This window comes from Lissotriton vulgaris, chromosome 3_1 (assembly GCF_964263255.1).
Source record: "Lissotriton vulgaris chromosome 3_1, aLisVul1.2, whole genome shotgun sequence".
Classification (NCBI taxonomy): Eukaryota; Metazoa; Chordata; class Amphibia; order Caudata; family Salamandridae; genus Lissotriton; species Lissotriton vulgaris.
Window position 1 is genome coordinate 1,780,272,063 of NC_141689.1, and position 22,951 is coordinate 1,780,295,013.

Sequence of the window (22,951 nt, forward strand, 5' to 3'; positions counted from 1 at the left end):
GCAGCGGCGAAAACGCAGAGGCTAGCGTGTAACAGAAGCACATCTAAACCACGCCCCTTCCGCCTTATCTCCGAGAGGGTGAAAAATTGTCTAGCAGACGCGACAAAGAATTTTCAATTCTATTAAGGACACGGAGGCGAGGATTATGCTTCTCTTTACTTTACTGACATAAAACAGCAGCCAATAAAAACTTTAAACTGGCATGACCCCGGAAGGACAACCCCCTCCAACAGTATGCACCAATCACTATCAAGTCCAATGTATAACTGTCCATGTTTATCCATACGACCTCCTCTTTCTTTGCGACACATCATCAGTCCAACAAGACCGGAGGCCAACGTGGCAACCATCGCATCCAACGTCGAGGAAGGCATCCCCTGCACCTCGTCACAGATATCCAGATCATAGATTGTTCAGCTCATGTCTGCTTGTGCTGATCACCTGAAACAAGAACATAAGTCGTAATGGCTATTCCCGAACTTGGAAATACAACAAGCCAATAACAATCATTCGGGTGGGTACAAAAATTCATCAACCATACAATATTGCATGAAATACCATCCTGCAAGCCCGGGTGGGATAATCCTCGCCTCCGTGTCCTTAATAGAATTGAAAATTCTTTGTCGCGTCTGCTAGACAATTTTTCATTCTATGTCAGTCCACGGAGGCTCAGATTATGCTAGTTTAAAGTTTATCCACCACCACCGAGGCCACATCCACAATAGGCTTATGATAAAACACTTTAAATGTGGAATCAGAAGACCAATCTGCCGCAGTCATGATATCTTGAAGCCGAGAGCCGGCACCAAAAGATTTTGAGGCCATAGCCCCCCTCACAGAGTGAGCCCCAAATTTAGAGGTATCAATACCCGCCAGGTCCAACAACCAGGTAACCCACCTGGCCAGAGTCGCACTGGTGACTGGGCGGAAAGGTTTCTGTAATGAAATCAACAGTTGACCAAAACCAGTTCTGAATTCTCTAGTACAATCCTCATATACCTTCAAACATTTGACTACACATAGTTTACTGTGGTGAGGAAATGCAGGATAAGCAATACATTTTGTATGAGTCTTCGTACGTCTTGAGATCGTAAAAGAAACTCCCGTGGGAGTGAATACTCTACCTGATAAATCCAAGGCACGAATATCCGACACTCGCCTGCATGAGACCAAGCAGAGGAGAAGTGTAAGTTTAGCTGAGAGCTGTTTGCGAGACAGACCCTCATTAGCCGGCCAGGCCGCCAAAAATCGTAGGACCACCGACACGTCCCAGAGTTCAGTATACCTGGGTAGAGGGGGCTTCACTAAGCGGACCCCCCTGACTACTCTGCACACCAAAGGGTGTTCCCCAACGGGCTTACCGTCAACATGCGGGTGCCCCGCGGAGATCGCCGATCGGAAGTTATTCACAGTTCGATAAGCCAGACCAGACCGCGCCAGTTCCGATAAGAAATTCGCTATGACAGTAATATCGGATCCCATCGGATCCCCCTGCCGTTCGTTACACCAACCAACCCATCGTCTCCAAGCTGACTCATATCGCTTGTGGGTGGAAGGCGCCCATGCCTGAGATAGGAAAAAGAGAGTGTCCTCTGAAACTCCCGGCATTTGCCAACGTCGCCGGAAAGTCTCCACGCCATGAGGGACAACTGATTCTGAAGGACCAGCGGGTGGGGAAGACCCACCGGGTCCGTGAGAAGATCCGGGAACGTCGAAATTTGCACCGGCGCTGCACAGGTGAGACTCATTGCCACCGGGAACCACGCTTGTGCTTTCCAGCACGGTGAGACCAAGACCAATTCCGCCTTCTGCCTCCGAACCTGAGCCAGAACTCTCGGGATCATGATAAAAGGAGGGAACGCATACAGAATGCCCGTCGTCCACGATTGAAGGAAGGCGTCCGAGCTGATCGCCAAGGGATCCGGGCGCCAGCTGAAAAACTGGGGAAGTTGCCTGTTGAGCCGAGAGGCAAAAAGGTCTATCACACACGGACCCCATTTGCGGTTCAATGCCCCGAAGATTCGAGGGTGCAGCCTCCAATCGCTCGCATCTCTCAAGTATCGAGAGTTCCAATCCGCCGTCACGTTGGCAGACCCCGGAATATATTCCGCCGTCACCGAAATTTGATGGGCCAGGCAATAATGCCAAAAGTCCTTGGCTATCTCCGCTAGGAGCCGCGACCTGGTGCCTCCCAGGCGATTTATGTAGCGTACCGCGGACACATTGTCCATGCGGAGGAGAATACAACACGAAACTCCCTGAGGGGACAGAGTGCGGATCGCAAAAGAACCCGCCAGGAGTTCCAGACAGTTGATGTGGAGACTCAGCTCCTCGCGGGACCACCGGCCCCCGGTCTCCACCGAGCCGCAACGGGCTCCCCAGCCCCACCGGCTGGCATCCGACTCTATCACCACTTCCGGGGTGGCCGCGAAAATCGCTCTGCCGTTCCACGCATCCATATGCTCTAACCACCAGTTTATCTCCGTACGTGCCTCCGCAGAAAGAGAAATCTGTTGGGCATAGGTCAGTCCCTTGCGCAAATGCAAGGCCTTCAAACGCTGCAGGGCCCTGTAATGCAAAGGACCCGGAAAGATCGCCTGGATCGAAGAAGCCAGAAGCCCCACCAGGCGTGCCAACGTCCTCAACGAGATTGTCGGAGAGACAAGCGCTCTCCTCAACTCCTTCCTCACCGCCACCCTCTTCTTGAGGGGCAAGAGTAATTGAGCTTTCACCGAGTCCACCTGGAAACCCAGGAACTCCATCACCTGAGAAGGCTGCAAGATCGACTTCTGTATGTTCAGGAGAAAGCCCAAGTCCTGAAGGAGGTGGATCGTCCACGACAGATGGAGCGACACCACTTCCGGTGACTGACCTAAAATCAAGATGTCGTCGAGGTAAATAATGAGGCGAACACCCCGTTCCCTCAACGTCTGCACGATGGGTTTCATCAGCTTGGTGAAACACCATGGGGCGGACGACAGTCCAAAGGGCATGGCGGAAAATTCGAACCACCGATCGCGCCATTGAAACTGCAGGAACCGCCTGTGTGGGGGATAGATGGCCACTGCTAAATAGGCGTCTTTTAAATCCAGACGCACCATCCAATCCTGTTCCAATAGTATATCTCTCAGGAGGTGTATCCCCTCCATTTTGAAGTGTCGATAAACGACCCAGCCATTGAACTCCTTGAGATTCAACACCAGCCGATACCCTTGGTCCTTCTTCGGGACCACAAAGACGGTGCTGACGAAGCCTAGCTCGTGCGGGGAGGATTCCACAATCGCCCCCTTCTGGATCAAGGAGCATATCTCCGCATCTATGAAACTCTGCTCTGCTTGGGAAAAACACAGTGGACCTGGTCTCCGCCGCTGCATCGGGGAGGCATAAAATTCTATGTGGAAACCCTGTATCGTTTGTAACACCCAAGGGTCGTTCGTAAGTTGGCGCCACCTGTGGAGAAAAAGAGACAGTCTGCCCCCCACCATATGCTCCGATGGGCATAGAATTCGTACCTGAGTAGGAGTAGTCTCCTGAGTTCGCCTGTTGTCCACGATAGTCTCCTCTTTGACCCTTGCCACGACCTCCTCTATCACGGGAGGGGTAGAAGTTGGGGCGTCGATTACCTCTGCCCCTCTGCTCTGCTCCCCGTGAGGTCTGTGCATAACCTCGGCCGGACCCTCGACCTCTTGGGCGTCCGGCCCTATCAAAAACACCACCATGGAGAACCCTCTTGATGTTGGACTGGGCCCTGTCTAATGCGGAGAAGGTGGCAACATATTTGCCCATTTCCCTGACAAATTTGTCGCCGAATAGCATACCATTAGCTTGGACACCAGGCTCGGAAGGGGCCATCTCCGCCAGCTGGGAGTCAAGTCTCATAAGAAAAGAGCGTCTCCGCTCTGTAGACACAGCCACATTGGCATTACCTAAAAAGCACATGGCCCGCTGTGCCCATTCCAGAACCTCCGACACATTCAGCGGCACATTCCTATCCTTGGCTATCACCGCCGCGTCCAGAATCTTCGTTAGGGGACCGGTGATATCCAACATTTTGTCCTGGACACCTCTCCATGCTCTATCCAGCCCCTTCTTTGGATCTTTCGCAAACTTGCGCATAAACGCCGCCATTGTGGGATCTAAATCCGGTGTGTCAGCCACCTTCCCTGTCAAGGATGGCCTGGGGCATTCGGAGCGCAACGTGGCCCTCACTCCATTATCGAAACCCTGACGCAGGTTGTTGCTCACATATTGTGCCACCTCAGGGCACGGCATCCACTCAGTGGACCGAGGGTGCACAATATTGTTTGGGTTAAAAAGAAGATTCCTGGGTACCTGACCATCGTCCGCCTTTTGGGTGTGCTTCACCTTCCTAGATCTCTTTCTGGGGGCCATTGATCCCACCTCCGAATCAGAAGAATCCGGCGGGGTCGGGGAAGAATCCCCAGACGTGTCATTCGCCATTGAGCCATGGTCCTTCAGGACATTCCTGGCCATTCGGGCCAGCACCTGGGCCGAGGACTGAGAAGAGGTACCGCCCATCGCGGCAGATTTGAACTTTCTCTTTCCATAATTTTTAAGGGGCTTAGCAAAAGGCTTAAGAGCCTGGACTAGTGCAGTCTTCACTGACCCCTGGACGTGGGAATCCAGGGCCTCTACCAAATTCTCCTCCAAATGCTCTTCCTGAGGCTCATAGTCTACATATTCATCGTAATCTGCCCACTGGTTATCCTCCTCGGCGTAGTACGCCATAGCTCTGAAGCAGGGAGGTGTGGAGGAGCTTCAAGGGGGGGAGTAGCCCAGGGGAGCCTCCAACACACACACAAACTTAAACCCAAAATCACTACAGGCAATGAGGCTGAATATTAGGTGGAAGGAGACCCCTATTTGCACACTGTAAGCTCCCCTAGAGCAGAGCTCTAATGCGGATGCGCTCCGTTAGCGTTCTACTGAGGCCAGGATTGATGCAGTCTGAAAGCGCGATGCGTGAGGAGCCGGTAAAGTGAAAAACGAAAGTCGGCTCCTCGCGCATGCGCAGTGCGTGTGGGGGCCGGGCTCGACTGCCTCCTGCGCGCGAGCGTCTCGCGTCTGCCTCCTCCTGCTCCACCGCCCCCTACCGGTACACCGCCGGTCGCGCTACGCGCCGACAACAGAAAACGCCCGCGCGGGCCAACAAACAATAAAACCGGAAAAAAGGCAATAATCACACAGTCACCAAAACATCTCAACCACGAGCGGAGGTCCGCTCAGCACATATCAACACTGACGCGCGCGCGCGCCGTCTATAACCACCGCCCTTACACACCTTACCCCCAAGAAAGAAGTAAAAATAGAAGGGCACTTAACTCGCTGCTGCAGCAGCAAAGAAAGAGGAGGTCGTATGGATAAACATGGACAGTTATACATTGGACTTGATAGTGATTGGTGCATACTGTTGGAGGGGGTTGTCCTTCCGGGGTCATGCCAGTTTAAAGTTTTTATTGGCTGCTGTTTTATGTCAGTAAAGTAAAGAGAAGCATAATCTGAGCCTCCGTGGACTGACATAGAATTGCTTCTCATGGTGACTAATTCTTACCCTAGAAGGGAAGGCTTTTCTCCTTCCACATCTCTTTCTAAAATATTTCACAGTGTTCGTTTTTACATGTATAATCCAGGTTTCGATTTATTTAAGATTTAGGGCAAAATCCATTCTCCTCTTGTAGAGTTGGCAGAGAATGTTGAGGGGAAACGTGTAGCGCTCCAACACCTCTTATCGCTGTCTCTAGCCTTAGCCACCGTCAACCCCTCCCTCAGCCAACCCTGATCTATCTGTCCAGAGGAGCAGCAAGACTCAGCTCATCACTTCCCCACCCTACCCGTCCCCTGCCTCCCCTTGATACCAGAATAAGTATTTTTTCAGCGAGGACAGGCAGCAATTGACACCCTGCATCTCCCCCAACAGCTTTTTAAAGCACCCCAACACAAAAAGATTTCAGAGTCACCCCATGTCACGCTCACAACCATAACTGACAAATCTGCCCTTTTATCTCCTCCAATGGCCCCTCTGATACCCACACTAGTCTTTTCACAATAAAGATCACCCTCAGCAGTCAGCACGGTACAGCCTGAACAACTCACGAACCCGCAAATATCTACCTTTCCAATGTCAAACCATGACCTTTTAAGTAAAGATGGGATGGAAGGGAGAAGGGGCAGATGAATGTTGAAAAGCCCAAACAGTGAGCAGTGTGTGTGTATGTTGGGAGGGGTAAAGGCAAGATTAAACTAGAAAAAAGTGGTAGCACCGTTGGAAGTATTGAAACAATAATAACGTTTTTAGGCATATAAGTACATTTATTTTTCGTTTGTTGTGCGTAAAATCTGTACCTACAGCTCTTACCTTTTAGGATGGCATTTTCCCACTGGCATGATCATGACACCCTTGTTACGGTTCTTAGATTTCCATCGATTGGTTTTGTGTGCGGTTGGTAGGCATATGTAGATGTATAGTGTATTACGTTTTCTTAATGGTTAATGAGAAATCAAAATTAGTTTCAACTAGATAATTATCTTTATCGATCAGTATGTCAAAGGGCTTAACCATTTTCTTAAACTGGGTGATCGAATGTTATTTGTCCGGCTGTGCTACTTTGCTAAAAGACATATTTAGCCGAGTACATAGTTGTGATGTTATGCATCATGATCAGGGCCACTGGAACTATGCGATTGCGCAGATTTTTCATAATTATATATTTTTCTGCATTTGCCACACAATTCACCATCTGCTGCATAATCTGCAGATTTTCGCAAATAAAAATGTTGTTCCTTGCTCAAACGGTTCAAACTGTAAAAATAATGCAGCGGCACGTGTTGCATTGCGGTGAAAGGCCCTTTGCAAAGTTGAACTTGACACCTTTTTGTTGCTTATTGCTATATTTGGCTATTAAAATGCTACTAATGAGGAGAAACCAATACCCAGACAATGTTATCAAGTTAAAAAATGATGAAATAACAAAGTGATACTGTTAAAAAATGTGCTGCATTATGCTGCATAATTTGACTTTTCCTGCTGCAAAATGTACTTAACTTTGCTGCATAATTTGGTCCTCCCTTGCTGCATAATTCAAGTGGCCCAGAACATGATATAGTAAAGCAGTCTGTGTACAGTTAAGCAGGCAACTCTAATATATGACTGCCGGCAAGGACGGTGGGGAGGGAGTTACACTGTAAAAATATTTTGAGTAACATCCCTTGACATTTGTACCTCCTGCAGTTGATGCATACATTTCGCAATACTGTATAAGGTACAATGTGTAATGTTTCTACATCAGTAGGGCATGCAGGGTATTAAAGTCATTGCTTCATAGGTTTGCTGTAATTTAGTCTCGTATAACATTGAGTTACCAAGATAGTACAGTAACCACCAATTCTTGAAACCTGTGGGTTTCCCTTTTTTTCTTGTTTCAGTGTTCGTTTAATTCACTAGGACTGCAAATATTTGGTGTATGGGTGCTTTGTAAGAAATAACATTAGTGATGACCAGCTAAATGTGTATGATATGGAACATAGGGAGTTGTTTGTTTCATATGTGGGTACTCCATATGGCGGCCTTGAAGTGACAGCTATCTAACCTGGAGCATTACCTCCTCACCCGTCTTCTTGTCCCACTCCTTACATATTGAGCAGTTCTCCTTCGTCACAGAAACCAGTTACCCAGCTAAGGCAGAAAGTTCTCCCAAGATGGTGTCTAATACCCATCATGCATAACGGGAGGAACTATTCGTGACTAAATCCTGTTCCTTTTTAGGTCTCGCCTACGCAACGCGCATGCGCTGCATAGGAGATCTTTAGCCGTTGTTCCGCTGTTTTTCGAAGCACATACTAGTGCTTGTGGCGGCATGCAGCCTGCGGGAGTGCGCAGCAGCGTGCCACAAGCACGAGTTTGTGCTTCGAAAAACAGCAGACTGCGCACGCACGCAGCACTCCCAGGCGCTCGCGCTCTCTCTCTCTCTCTCATTTGGCTTGTCCCTCATTATTATTTTGTTACTGCTTGCATTTTTTCCATTTGTCTGTCCTAAATCTCAATTGGCTCTTCTTTCACCTTACATCACTTTTTACTCAATGGTTCCTTCTTTCGGTCAATTGCTTCATTCCCCTGCACACCCGAGCGCTCGCTTTCTCTCTCTCTCATTTGGCTAGTCCCTCATTATTATTTTGTTACTGCTTGCATTTTTTCCATTTGTCTGTCCTACATCTGAATTGGCTCTTCCTTCATCTTACATCACATTTTTACTCAATGGTTCCTCCTTTGGGACAATTGCTTCATTCCCCTTCCTAATTTCCACCATTTCCTAGCTAAACCTACCCACACCCTTCCATTTCCCAATCATTCCTTTTACTTACTTTTACTTCCTTCTCCTTTCTACCTTTCAGTTCCTAATTGTTCATTTTGTTCCTTCTCAGTTCTTCTCCATAGTTCCATTCTCAGTCTTGATTTCGTTCTTCTTCTTCTTTTATTCTCACCCTATGCTTTATTACCTTTCAAAATATTTGTCATCTCCAGCTCTTCTACTCTCTCAATTGATGCGACTCACTTTGTTTGTTTATTCACGTTATTTCTTATTCTCCAATTGTATGCATTTCCTCTATCTTTACTCATCATTTCATCCACCCTCCTTCCATTCACTTTTAACATTTTCACTTTCCTTCTCCCGTTTCCGGTCCCTAGTTGTATGTAAGAGGGGCTTTTGTAATTGTAAATCAGTTCTCTGCATGAAATGGGTGCCCTGACCGCGCTCTGGTAATAAGAGCGTGAGCTGGAGTAATCAAAAAGAGATGTGCAGGAGCGTAGCCAAGATGGCGGAATAGGTGGTCGAGGGTTCCGTGAGCTCCCAGGGTCCAACTCCTCCGTGGACGGATAAATGCACGTTTCTCCCCCCCTTGAAGCTGGGCCGGGGACGGGAGAGCTGGGGGACACGGCGGGCCTGTCGAGGTGGCCGCGGACCGATCAGAACACAGAGGAGCAGCAGGGTGTGTGAAGCCTCAGCATCCCCCGAAATGGCGCCCAACCCTCCGCCAGTTCAAAGGGGCGGTGAGCGGTGAGGCCGTACGGACACAGAGATTGCAGGGACCGGGCGGGTCTCGGGGGGTGCTCTCAGCTCCTGCGTCCCTCGCAGGCAGTCCGGGGACCTTTGTGAGCTGACGGGTGAGAGCGCTGCCAGCCCCTCGGCCCAGGAGAGGTGCATGGGCGCCAGCGTGAAAATCGAGGTCGGGGCTGGGAGGCCTCTGTCGGGCGCTGGCTCAAGCGCCTTTGGTCCCGGGCTGAATGAGACACCTCCGACCTGGGAGAAGAGGGCACACCAGTGGACTCTGCAGTGCCGTGATGTGGCAATGCACCAGAGAGCCTGAGGAAGTCGGGGCAAGTGAGCGCTGCCAGCCCCGCGGACCGAGAGTGGTGCGTGGGCGGCGGCGCGATAATGGAGGTCAGGGCTAGGAGGCCTCCGACCGGCGGTTGAACTGAGTGCCACTGATCCTGGGCGAGGAGTGCTTCATCGGCACTGAGCGACGGAGGGGACACAGGTTGACCCTGCAGCACACGATGTGGCATCACACCAGAGAAACTGTGGACATTGAGGCAGGAGAGTGCTGTTGGCCCAGCGGCCCGAGAGTGGTGCGTGGCGGCGGCGCGATAATTTAGGTCGGGGCTAGGAGGGCCCACGACAGACGGTTGGACCAAGCGCTTCCAGATACAGCCAGGAAGTGCATCATATGCGCTGGGGGGCCACCAGCACATTGCCAAGCCCTGCAGCTTTTGAGAGGTGAGGAGTGGGGGGCTGCTCAGAGTGGGGAGGCGGCCCCCTGTGACTAAGGCAGACAGTGGCCGGTGACACTTTGGAAGTCCAGCAAGAACCCAAAAGGGTGGTCTTCTCGGGTGGTGCTAGCAAAGAGGAACTGGCCCTGGGATGCCCAGTGGGCCTGGGGGTGCAGAGTGAGCATGGCCACGACTCGTCGGCACTCAGGGAGACTGCCCTTACAAGCCGAGACTGCACAGACTGGGGTTGGAGAAGAGCCGTGCCTAGTCCCGGGTAGGAGAGACTCTGTCGGAAGAGGGGTCTGTACCGGGCAGTGGCTGGGGATGAGAGGCCTGCTGTCAGAGTCGCCCACGTGCCTGCACACTATGACACCAAAGAGGAGACACATCCTGGACGTGACCATGGGAGGTGGCGGTCCCGGGGCGGGGGGACAGGTCAGTGGACGCCTCGGATTTTCAGCTGCCTGAAGATGGTTGGGAGATCCGCACAGGAGACGCCGAGGGTGGCCGTGCGTTGACCCAGGGAGGACGCATCAATCGGGGTGTGAGCAGCCATTATTCCACGGAGCAGTGAGGCCCCAAGGGCCGTTGACGGAGGAGGGAGAAGACCACTGGAGCAACCGGGTGGCCGGGAGAGTCGGAGGCAAGGGCGGCAGGAGCAATATGGCCGGCCAGAGGAAGAAAAGAGACCGCACCCTCCCAGAGATGCTTAACAAAGGGCAGCCAAAGGGGGAAAAGGGACCGTCCTCTACGGGGGCGTCCAAGCAACACTTTGAATCCACCGAGGGTGAGGTACCCATGACAAAAACCTTCCTAGAGACCTTGTTCACCTCCCTTCGCGAGGACTTTCAAACGTTGAAACAGGAGGTTGCAGGGGAGGTCGGAGAGATCAGGAGAAAGGTGGATGGTCTCGGCGAGAGGGTGGCCACTATAGAGGACACTGACCAGACCAGAAGTGAGGAGATAGAGCAGCTCCAGCAAGAAGTCCTGCGCCTCAAAGACCAACAGGTAGATCTGCAGGCCCATGCAGAGGACTTAGAAAATAGGTCACGACGGAACAATATTCGGGTCTGGGGGGTCCCAATTAAGGAGGAAGGGGCGGACATTACGAGCTACTTGCAGGCCCTATTCCGCGACATTGTGGACGAACCAGTGGACTTCACCATCAGGATCGATAGGGCTCACAGAGTGGGGCTAACGGGGCGCCCCCTGCTCCCCCGACCCCCCCCCCCCGGATATATTAGCCTTCTTGCCAGACTTTCCGCTGAAGGAACAAATCCTCAGGGAAGAACGACTGAAACAACCACTGAGATTTAGAGGCCAGCCGGTAGCTTTGTACCAAGACCTCTCGGACATCACGCTCCAATAAAAGAAAGGCATTCAAAGTGGCTACGGACTTCTTGCGGGACAAAGAGGTCCCCTACTCGTGGGGTCACCCATTTCGGCTGATATTTAAGTGAAATGGCGCACTGCACCAACTTTGTTCCCTCCAGGACACTTGCGCTCTGTTGGGCATCGAACAAGCGGAGGAGCCCAGGTCGCTGAAACCCTCAAGGAAATCATCATGGGGAAGTGGCATCAAATCAATCGAAGGCGCTCACCTCCTGCGGGCCTGCAACCTGACTCCCACAACATCATGCAAGACAGAGCCAGTGCCATCCAGGAGGTGGCTAAGGACACTTCGTCGTCAGATGATTGAGTCATATGGGGGGGTGTCTCATCAGCACGTTGGCATTACAGGTCCGGGGGGGCAGGTGGGGGCAGCGGAGGCTGACACGGTTGCACGCTTCTACAGGTAACTCACCACAGCCCTGCGCTGCGAGAGGGCAGGACTGGGACATTGCTCGTTTGTTGGGGTGATGATGTTGGGGTTAGGGAGGGGAGGGTGGCAGGGGGTGTGGGGGTCAAGGCAGGGAAGGGAGTTGGATGGTCGGGGGGGTGGATGTTGGGGATGGGAAGTGTGGGGTCGGTGGGAGGGGGGCTCCGGTGTGTCGCGCTTTTGGGAGGGTGGGGATGAGGAATGGGGTGCAAGCAACAGCCTGGAGAGAAAGTAGGGCCTGAACCGACTCCAGTCATGAGTGAGGAAATCCTCAAGGTTCTTACCTTAAACATAAAGGGGCTTAACAACCCTATAAAACGGAGGGCTGTTCTGTCCATTTTAGAGCACTCCTGGGCCGCAATATGTCTGCTGCAAGAAACCCACCTACTTTCAAAAGATTGGCACTGCATCCGTTCCAGGGCTTTCCCTCAGCAATACTACTCCTCCGCTGTAGAGAAAAAGGCGGGGTGGTGATTCTATTTGCTCGGCATTTCAAGGGCCAGGTAGGGGACAAAATCGCAGAAACTAAGGGCAGGTTCCTGGCATATAATGTGCGGGTGGGGGGTCTGTCTATGGCACTGGGGTCGATCTATGCTCCTAATACCAACAGGAACCCTTCCTCAAGGGGGCCCTGGGGGATGCTTTGACATTTCCATCGCAATACAAGCTGGTGGGGGCAACATTAACTTGGTGATGGACGGAGATAAGGACAGGTCAGGAAAAAGGTATGGTTCTACAGGCGCAATCTCCCGGGAGGGTGGGCGCTGGTTGGACAGCAGAGGATTTGTGGACCTCTGGAGGGAAGCACACCCAAACACTTCGGGATACACATTCTACTCACATGTACACCGCACCTATCCCCGGCTGGACCACTTTCTGGGGTCTACCGACCTCGTTCCCTTAGTCAAAGACACCGACATTATCCCAGCCGCACTGTCAGACCACGACGCTGTCACACTTCACTTATCGGTCCCTCGTCTGAAATCGCACAAGAGTCGGTGGAGCCTTCAGGAGACACTGCTGCAATGCAAAGGGGTCACACAACAATTGCACAAATGTGTTGCGGAATACTTAAGCATAAACGATAACGCAGAGGTGTCGGTAACTGCGATGTGGGGGCGCTCATAGCGGTGTTGAGAGGCGACCTTATCGCCATAGCGGCAGCGGAGGCTCGAGAACGTAAAGAAAAGAGGCAGGCATTATCGGCGCAGGTGCTAGAGCGAGTGCACAGCAGGACGGGGGCCCCTAGAATTTGGCGCCAGCTAAAAGTGGCTAGGGCTCTGCTCGCGAGCCTGGACCTGGATTGAGCAGAATACGCGGCTTTACGCCTCCGACACACATACTATGTGGGAGGCGACAAAACAGGGCGGCTGCTTGCCAGCACGCTGAGGGCGAGGGCCCTCAGATCTAAAATCCCCTTTGTTCGGGATCAGGGAGGGCGCATGCTTCAGGAGGATGATCAGATAGCAGGGGCTTTTAGGGAGTTTTATGCTTCATTATATGCTGAGGATCCTGCCTTAGACCCTGAGGGCGGGGTACCCTACCTTGCGGAGGTGTCGGTCACCGCCCTCAAAGAGGCTGCATGCTTTCTTTAGAAGCTCCGATACGCATGGAGGAAGTAGTGGCAGCAATAGCACGTCTGAAGCCTCTGAAAGCACCTGGGCCAGATGGCTTCTCGCAGGCTTTTACAAAGCTTTTTGCCCACTGATAGCTCCCATACTTACCAAGCTGTACAACTCTTTTCAGGGACCAGGCTCCATTCCCTCGGACATGCTTGCAGCAGATATTATCGTGTTGCCAAAGCCCGGCAAGGACACGTCGAAGTGTGCTGCATACAGACCCATTTCATTGCTTAACTTAGACCTCAAACTTTTCACCGGGATTTTAGCGGCTCGGCTGGACCTCTGCCTACCATGCATCATAGATCCCGACCAATCGGGCTTCATTCCCCACCGGCAATGCAGCGATAATACCAAGAGACTCATGCATGTCATTGATAAAGCCCATTTTAATGATTCGGACTCGGTTCTCCTTTGAGTTGACGCCGAAAAAGCGTTCGACAGGGTGGATTGGAGATTTCTGGACAAGACCATGGAGCGCTTCGGAATTGGAGATCGCTTCCGGTCATGGGTCGCCAGCTGTTATGCCGCATCATAGGCGACCATTCGGGTTAATGGGACGGGCTCGCAATCTTTTGACATCCGCCGCGGTACCAGGCAGGGGTGCCCGCTCTCGCCTCTGCTGTTCGCTCTGTATATTGAACCGTTCGCGCAACGCATTCGCGACAATCCGGATATTGTGGGGATCACGTTTGGAGGCGAGCCGCATACCATTAACCTGTACGCTGATGACATTCTGGTGGCGGTAGAGCAGCCTGAGTGCTTTGTGCCCGCTTCCTAGCAGAAATGAACTCCTTTGGTAACGTTTCGGGCTTTAAGATGAACATTGGTTAGTCCCTGATTCTTTCTCTGGGTTGCAACGCCCGTAGAGCCGCTGGCGGCTCGCGTCAATTCCGGGGGCTTTCATCCAGTATGTCTCTGCCATACCTGGGGATTACCTTGCCGCCCAGCACCTCCCAAATGGTCGAGCAAAACTATTCAACACTTTATGACCAAATCCAACGGGACCTGGGGAGGTGGCGGCAACAGCCACTCTCGTGGTTGGGGTGAGTGGCGGCGATAAAAATGTCCCTGCTGCCCAAAATTCTTTACCTGTTCCAAACCATCCCGGTCACACCCCCCATTGGGATGCTCCAGACAATGCAAGATGCTATAAGGCAATTTGTATGGGCGGGGAAGCGGCTGAGACTTCGACTGGATCTGGCCAGAGGGTCTCCTGCGGAGGGAAGCTTGGGTATTCCTGACCTTCTCCGATATTTCCAGGCGACACAGCTTCGCTACCTCCTGGAGTGGAACCACCCTTAGTCAGAAAAGAGGTGATTTTTCAGGACCGGACGATGGCCCAAATGTCGCTGTGGATGGTTCCCTTTTTGTGTCGCTCTGACAGACCTTCCTATAATCAGAAATCACCTATTACGCGCACGCTCCCCCAGCTGAGGGATGCAGTGGCGGTCGCTAGGGGCCTTACCTCCTTCCCCTCGCCATTGACCCCAATACTTGATAATCCAGCCTTCCCTCCAGGGATGGGCTGGAGGGCATTCCTTCAGTGGTGCTCTTCCGAATGTAGGTCGGCCGGTCACCTATTCGATGCGGAGGGCTTTATGCAACTGGATGCCCTGCAGGAGATGTATACCCTGATAGCGCCAAAGCGCTTTCAATACTTCCTGATTCAACACTGGGTCATGTGCAGCGAAGTCTTGCCATTGGCAGTTAGATGGCTCACAGAGTACGAGAAATGGCTCGTCACTAAAGACTCAGACAGACAAGCGATCTCAGATCTGTATAAAATGCTGAGCCCACCCCCGCCCACCTCGCGCTCTGCTGGTCAGAGGCGTTGGGAGAAGGAGTTTGGCTAAACCTTTACAGACAAAGAATGGCGAGCCATTTATTACAGAGCCTACCGCACCGCCAGGAACGTGGTGAGAAGGGAATCAGCAGTTAAAATCACATACTATTGGCACCTTACCCCGGACATGCTTCACCAGGGCAACCTGCGTCGCAGTTCGACCTGCTGGAGGGGGTGTGGTCAGGTGGGGACATTATTTCATCTATTGTGGGAATGTACTGAGGTCACGGAATACTGGACGGCGGTGCTTTCCGACATTGACAAGCACTTCGAAACAGAGATTCCCTGTTTCCCAGCTTACACCTGGTCTCCCCAACCCCCTCACATTACCACTTAAATTAATCAAGGGGAAGCAGATGGGATTAGCAATGGGGGCAGCTGTACATCACATCCTTTCCCTTTGGGGCTCCCCGAGGACACCTACAGGCACGGGGTGGCTTCATAGGCTTTGGTACATCATGGGTATGGAACGGATACAGGCGACACTCACACAGTCAGCGGACTCCTTCGTCACCACATGGCAGACTCTTATTGCGTTACTGGCTGGAGAATTCACAGCACTGACCTGTCCAAAGTATCTTAGGGTTTTATGACTCGCAGATGAGTTTGCCGGGGGAGTGACTCCACCCAACTGTGATTCCAGACACTCGCTCTCAGTGATAGGGTTCGAGGGGCACAGCGACACATCAGAGGGGGGTAGGGGGGAGGGGGGCACAGTTCGGGGAGGGGGGAGTTGGTGTTTCGGGGGGTTATATGCACTTATCTTAGATGGTCCACCGTTTCCCGCTAGCACGGACACATTGGCTGCCTTAGAGTCAGAGGCGGGGCCCCCATTTGGGTGGAGGGGGAGCAATACGCTGGTATTTTGGGTGGCCAAGTGGCATTGTACTATGTTAACTGCTGGAAAATTCAATAAAATAAATGTAAACAAAAAAAAAGAGATGTGCAGCTCCTATTTCAAAACTCGGCAAAAAGCCCTCAGGACACCTAAAGTGAACCAATTCTTGGCGACCCCCTATAAGCCCCCTCAGTGTCACTCAGAGTTGAAGTGTGTGTGGGGGGGCATTGCAGGCTAGTTCTTCGTCAAAGATAGACATATATACTTGAGACACAGAGCAGAAAAATCACTTTTCAGCCCCCTTGTGAAACAAGCATTGGCATAGCCAACAGGTCTCGCCTTTGGGACCTTATAACTGTTATGCCATGCAACAGTTGATGAAGTTGCACCAAGGATATTGTGCTGCATAACTAAATACTTATAAGGTCCCAAAGGTGAGACCTATTGGGTATGCCAATGCTTGTTTCAAAGGGCATCAGCGGCCACTGACTATGAAAAAGGACACCACACAACATATTTACTCTATTGCATCAAAGAAAAAGCATTGACGTCTGGATGCTTTATCATATGCACTAACAATTACCATTCAGGCTGGTTTTCCATCCACTCATTTCGCCTCCCTTACTGTAATGTTTTAATAGCTGTATTGTCATGGTGTGCATTTAGCCATAAAAATAACTAGTTTCATTAGTCATTTAATCGGAATTAAAGGAAATTGAACATGTTCATTATGTGCAGCTACATCTTGCTATTAATAAGCTACATGTGACTTTGTTGCTGATTTGCCTTAAAGTACGTGTCTTCTATTTTTTTTAAATGTGCCTGATGTTCGAGTAATATATCAGGTTTTTACACCCTAGAGGAAATGGGGACAAAAACCATTGATTGGATCCTTCATTACTGAATGGATTCATAAAGCCAAAGCACTTTATAATGACTGTATAGGTTATTTTTTTATAATTTCAGGGTTGAATAAGAAATCACACGCATTAAAAGCATAAATCCACATGCTAGCAAAGACAAACAATTGTTCCAGGATGTTAATATTATATTTTTGGTAGATGGAGGTAATGGTGTTGGAATGTGTGAATTGTGCACTTACCTAACTTTATTGCCAGGATGCCCTAATTTATTTAGTTATGTATTTTAATGAAGACATTGTAAATTAATTGGCTGTACCAGTAACAGGCATTAGCGAAAAGAATCGTACCAATTGTAGAGGAAGTAAATGATTTGACACACTTTGTGACCCTGTATAGTATTATTCTATAAAAAGTGGCAGTTTCATCCAGAAGCACAAGAAGACTAGAATGCAAAGTGCATTAACCACAATCTGGGCAAATGCTGTTGCTGTGTTGTGGCTTGTTCTGAAGCCTGACTGGTATTTATCAGATAATTCGTTTTCATAGGTATTATGAGCTGGGTTGCTACACAGCTTTCAATCACCCTTGCAACAACCGAAGATTAGAACCAGAAGGAATGTTGTTCACATCCCCTGTATCTTCTGTGGGTTTCTTCAAAAAAGGAGCGATGGCTAATTTTAATGTAGTTACACACTCCTTGACGAAGAGAAAGAAAGACTTACTCTGTCAAAAGGGGAAACAATGGTGTGCCAGCCCCTTAGAAATGTGGCACAGAAATGATTCGAATCTTTAACCTTAGTGATCATTTTTCAAAGATCATCTTTGGAGACTTGATCAAATAAGAGCCAGTTTGCCTTGGATTTGCAACTAAGAGAGACGTTTTTCTGGGACTCTGCAAGATGGGGCAGCAATTAACAGTTTGTTCTTTGAGAATGTGTAAAAATCATCAGATTTAGCACATGGGTCGTTAAAAGCAAGAGAAGGCGCTGGTTTGTTCAATTTGACTACTACATAGTTGTTTGGGCTTAAATTTGGTCACATTAATAAGGAATGTATTAATGGAGGCTTCGCATTGAAAATAGTTTACTTATAAAATGTCCTAGATGTTCGGATTCGATCCAGGGTGGATGTGGAGTGCTGCTTTGAGTGAATTTTTTCCCCCAAAGATATCCAAGGGGTATGTTTTTCTTTTTGCTCTGAAATGGTATTATGTCGTCTACAAGATTGGACATGCATTTGTTGAGGTTGGAGGTGGAGATATTCAGGGCCGGACTGGGAACAAAAACTGGCCATGGCAAAGAGCTCGGCTGGCCCCCCTCGGAGCCGGCGAGTTGTTTGCCAGAGCCGCAAAAACGGCCCTGTAACAAAAACGGCCTCCAGGGGCCCAAAAACGGCCCTCATCCTAGCGGCCCACCGGGGAAACGCCCGGTGCCCGCTACGGCCAGTTCGGCCCTGGAGATATTAATGTCATTATTAGGTGGGAGGCAAGTGGTTGAATGCAAGTATCACCAGATAGTAACATTATTTCTGGGATTGGCCACATTTTACGCAGTGGTTACAGACTACCAAAACAGGGAATATGAGATGACCGGACTAGTTCAACAGGCATTGGGTCCACAGAAGGGATCTTGTGATCATTTCAGCCTTCAAAATTATGAGGTCAGCGTTGAGCCTTTAGTATGGGTGGGTTTGGTATAGTGTTGGACTAGGTTGTAGGAAGAGAGGAATGAGGAAATTCTTTTGATTCCATTGCCACCTGTGGGGGTTGAAATCACCTAGCAATATGTTATTTAGCGAGAGGTCAAAGAGGCCAATAGGACAGCTTTTGAAGCAATACCAACTTTTTGCTCTGTGGAAATCAGTCAAATAACAATGGGTGTATTCCCATCAATATAAGTAGTCCAGGTTTGATCATCAAACTTGTAAAAGTAGGTGTTTTAAAACTTGGCAATTCATTGTTGTAGGAAAGTGGGTTTCTGTTGCAGTAACCCCCCCACTTTTTGCCAGACTACTGATGCACTTTTTCATGGTGTGGCCTGGGTCCCTGCCAATCAGATTCCCAGGGCCTGTATTCTTTCCCCAAAACTAGCCGAATTGGCATCTCTGGCCACAGGCCAGCCCCTAGTAAATGGTACCACAGATACCCAGGGCACTGTGACAAGCGAAGAACTCTAAGGGCTGCAGCACTTATTGTGCCACCCTTAGAGGCCCTGTACCTTTACACACACACTGCCTTTGCAGGATGCGTGTTTTGATGCAGAGCAAAGTGAAGAGTCGACATGGCACACATCTCTGTGTGCCATACCTACAACCCAATGCCCTGGCATAGATCAGTCTCCCCTCCAGCTGGGTGCCCTATGCCAGTGGTGAGGGCACAGGTGCATGAGCCTGTACCCCTACAGTGTCTAAGCCCATTCTTAGATATTGTAAGTGCAGCGCTGCCATTAAGATTATATGGTGTTGGGAGCTTGTCATTACGAACTCCACAGCACCATAATAGCTACACTGAAAACTGAGAAGTTTGAGATTAAACTTCTCAGCACATTAAATCCACACTGATGCCTATTCATTTCAATGCACTGTTTTTCCTCCCAAAAACAACTATGTGCAGAGTTTTGAAATCTAAAGATATTCTTTAAAAATACTGCAAATAAACAAAATATATTTACTTACCTGTTCCCAGTGCTGAATCTAGGTATCCAGCACTGAGTTAGAAAAGTAACGAGAAAAGTAACTTACCTGCAATTTACTGAAAAAGTCTATTCATTCCAATGCACTGTATTTGCTAAGTGTTGCAACCTGCTGCATTCCCTGTAAATCAAACAAAGTACAATTTCTATTGCATTTTCAAACTGTTCTATAGCCAGTAACGCATTACTGAAAAATATTTAATGCTTACCTGTGCCAGGTTTGCTTGGTTCTAAAAGTATATATTTTCATACAAACACAAATGGCCTAGCGTTCAGTTATTGCGTGTGGGAATTCATTTTCTGACTGAGTATGTACATCACATGCTTAACACTGTCCTCTGATACTGTCTTACTGCTCGACCACTCTACCACAAAAAAAGAATAAGGTTCTATCTAATTTTAACCTCTGCTTATCACTGGGGTCACTTGGACACTATACACACTATACCTCATTTTGGTGTAGTGTATATATAAAGCCAGTTTCCTACAATTGTTTACTGTAATTAACCAAAGATCTGAAAAATTAACAAGAAACACATTAGTAGATTCAAGCCTATGTGAGCGGGCACCTAGTAAATGCTCCCTTCCTGTAAAACCCTGGAAAAATTGTCAATGAGTTGCAGGAAAAAGAAACAAAGTTGGGTCCTAGCTGCCTTACAACAAAGTAGGCCTGCTAAGTCTTTTATTTCTTTGCCATATCACTTTTCTCTATTCCTTGGCTATCTCATCCATGACAAGTATCTCTTTCTCTAATTTATCTATATTTTTCTTTTTAATCACTCCTCTTTCTCTCAGCTGCCTCTTTCTCAATTGTTGCTATACCTCTCTATCTCACCTTTTCCCCACCTCAGTTACCTTTTTCTTATTTTTCTCTATCTCTTTATCATCACTTTCTCACAAGTCTTTCACCTTGGTCTCAGGTCCTGAGCCGTCTCTGTCTTACCTGTCTGTCATGCACCTGTCTGTTCATCACCTTTCTCTATCTCTCACCTGCCTAATCTCTCAGTTGTCTCTTTCGAACACTTCTCTTTATCAGCGCTGTTTCCACCTTCTCCATCTTTTTCAGTTGTCTCTCTCATCTTTCTGTCTAACATGCTAATGATGTTATTTATTTTTATTTTATTTTATTTTATTTTAGAGTTTTATATAGCGCGAACAAGACCCGTGGGTATCAGAGCGCTTAACATGAGAGAGGGAAAAAGTGTTAACATATATATAAACAGTTAGCGAGCATCCGCTGTGAGGTAGATGATATATATTAAATCGTAACACCTGTGAACGTTAGCGTGCATAAATAAGCTATGACAAAATTACTAACAAAAGCATGTAAATATAACAGATATGACAAACTACTAACAAACGCTTGTATATATAACAGATATGAGGTAGCTCGGTATATGTTCATTAAAGATGCTGTTCTCCTGTTCAATCAAAGTAGCCATTACTAATGGCCTTTCGGTTGATCTCATATCCTCGGATCATAGGATATGTATTCCAATAAAGAATTGCCTATGTCTCCCTTCCTAATGGAGTATATGATCAGTACAAGCAGTAGTAAATCCGAACCCAGAACAATGTTCTAGGTAATGTATCTATTCATCAGCAGGCTCTTCACTTCCCGCTTGAATGTTACCAGATTCTGGATCTTCCTGATGTTTGGAGGGAGTGAGTTCCAAATTCTGGGGGCGGCTCCTGAGAACGCTCTGTCATAGGTTTTTTTCTTTCGGAAGAAGGCTGGCCGTAGCAGCAACTCCTTAGCACTCCTAGCTGGTCTGTTGCCACCGGACAGCTGAATTTTCTTGGCTAGATAACTTGGGGTGTTCTCATGAAGTGCTTTGTGTGTGATGCATGCTATCTTCATTTGGATTCTTGCTTCATACGGTAGCCAGTTTAATACTTTCAGGTGCGGGGATATGTGATCATATTTCCTGGTTCCGGTGATAAGTCTTGCTGCAGCGTTAAGGCAGGCTTTCAGTGGTGCTATGGACGTTTTTGGTAATCCAGCCAAGGTAGTGCAACCATATTCAATCCTTGAGATAACTAAAGATTGGATTGCCACTTTGAGGTCAGATTCTGTGATGTATGGTTTCAGTTTTCTTAAGTAGTTCAAGTGAAAACGGGCGCTTTTCGCCATTGAATTAATGTGGGCTTTCATGTCTAGATTCTCGTCTAGGGTGATTCCTAGAGATTTAGCTGAGTTGACAAGGGTTGGGGTGCAGTTAAGCGCAGTCACGACTTCCGTCCAATCCTTTATTTCTGTATGGCTCCTAGGTGGAGAAATTAGTAAGAACTCTGTTTTATGTGCATTCAGCTTCAGGTGGTTTGTGGTTAACCATTGGAGTGCCATTTTTAGTGTCTCATTCATTAATTCCAAATCTTTTAGGGATGCGATCTTTAAGTATATTTGCGTGTCGTCAGCATACATGTGATAGGATATTTGAGATTTTTGGAGAATTTCTGTGAGTGGTTCGACGTATAGGTTAAACAGATCAGGGGATAGTGTCGAACCTTGAGGGACTCCAATTGAGATAGGGCAAGGAAGTGAAGTAGATTGGTTGACCAGGAAGCGCTGCGTTCTGTTCTGTAAAAAGGACTCGAACCAATTCAGCACCATTCCCGATAGTCCCATCCTGTCCCGTAGCCTGGCCAGTAATGCCTCATGATTTACCGTATCAAATGCCGATGATAGGTCTAGGAGAATCAGTAAGCATGCTTGATTTTGGTCAAGGGCCTGCAGCGCGTCATCAACAATATGGAGAATCGCTGTTTCCGTGCTGTGCCCTGCTCTGAATCCCGATTGACATTCGTCTAGCAAGGAGAATTTGGTGATGTGTTGGCTCAGTTGGTTCTGCACACATTTCTCAGTCAGCTTGGCCAATAGAGGGATGTTAGTCACTGGGCGAAAATTATTTGGATCTGAAGGATCCGCTGTGGGTTTTTTGATTATGGGAACGACTTGACCTGTTTTTAGGCAGTCGGGTAGGATCCCTTGTGAGAGTGACGCATTTATTATTTCAGTCCATATTGGAATCAGGATGTGATTGATTTCTTTTACGCATTTTGCAGGCAGAGGGTCTTGGTAGTGGTTGTTAGGTTTGATTCCTGCGAGCAACTTAGCAATCGTGTGTTGGTCATATAGTTCGAATGATTCCCAGCTCGCCTTGTTTTTTGCGATGGTGCAATCCGTTGCGCAATCCGTTGTAGAATCAGCATCGTTAGTAAGCGGAGGACCGTTGGGAAGGTTCGACGCCGAGTTTCTAAGCTCTACTTCGAGTGTTTTGGCCTTTTCCGTGAAAAATGTAGAAAATTCATCACAGTTTAAAGGTGTTTTTGAATTTTCTAGCACTGATTTGGCTAGTTTGTTTGATTGCTCCTTTAGGATTTCGAATAGTTTGCGTGGCCTGTTTTTGGCATTATCCAGTTCTGCTCTAATGAATTCCTTTTTTGAGTTGATGATCTTTTTATTATATTGGTTCCTTATTTTCCTGA

At 48.8% G+C, this 22,951-nt stretch overlaps 1 protein-coding gene across 1 annotated transcript; it reads right to left on the reverse strand.

Annotated features, from left to right (window-relative positions):
- Positions 1-402: 402 nt before the first annotated feature.
- LOC147728443 (uncharacterized) lies at positions 403-4,728 on the reverse strand. The gene is made up of 2 exons (XM_086963800.1): positions 2,389-4,728; positions 403-441 (listed from the first exon to the last, which is right to left on the reverse strand). The coding sequence occupies exons 1-2, from the start codon at positions 4,537-4,539 to the stop codon at positions 403-405; spliced, it is 2,190 nt and encodes a 729-aa protein (XP_086819926.1). The 5' UTR covers positions 4,540-4,728.
- Positions 4,729-22,951: the final 18,223 nt, after the last annotated feature.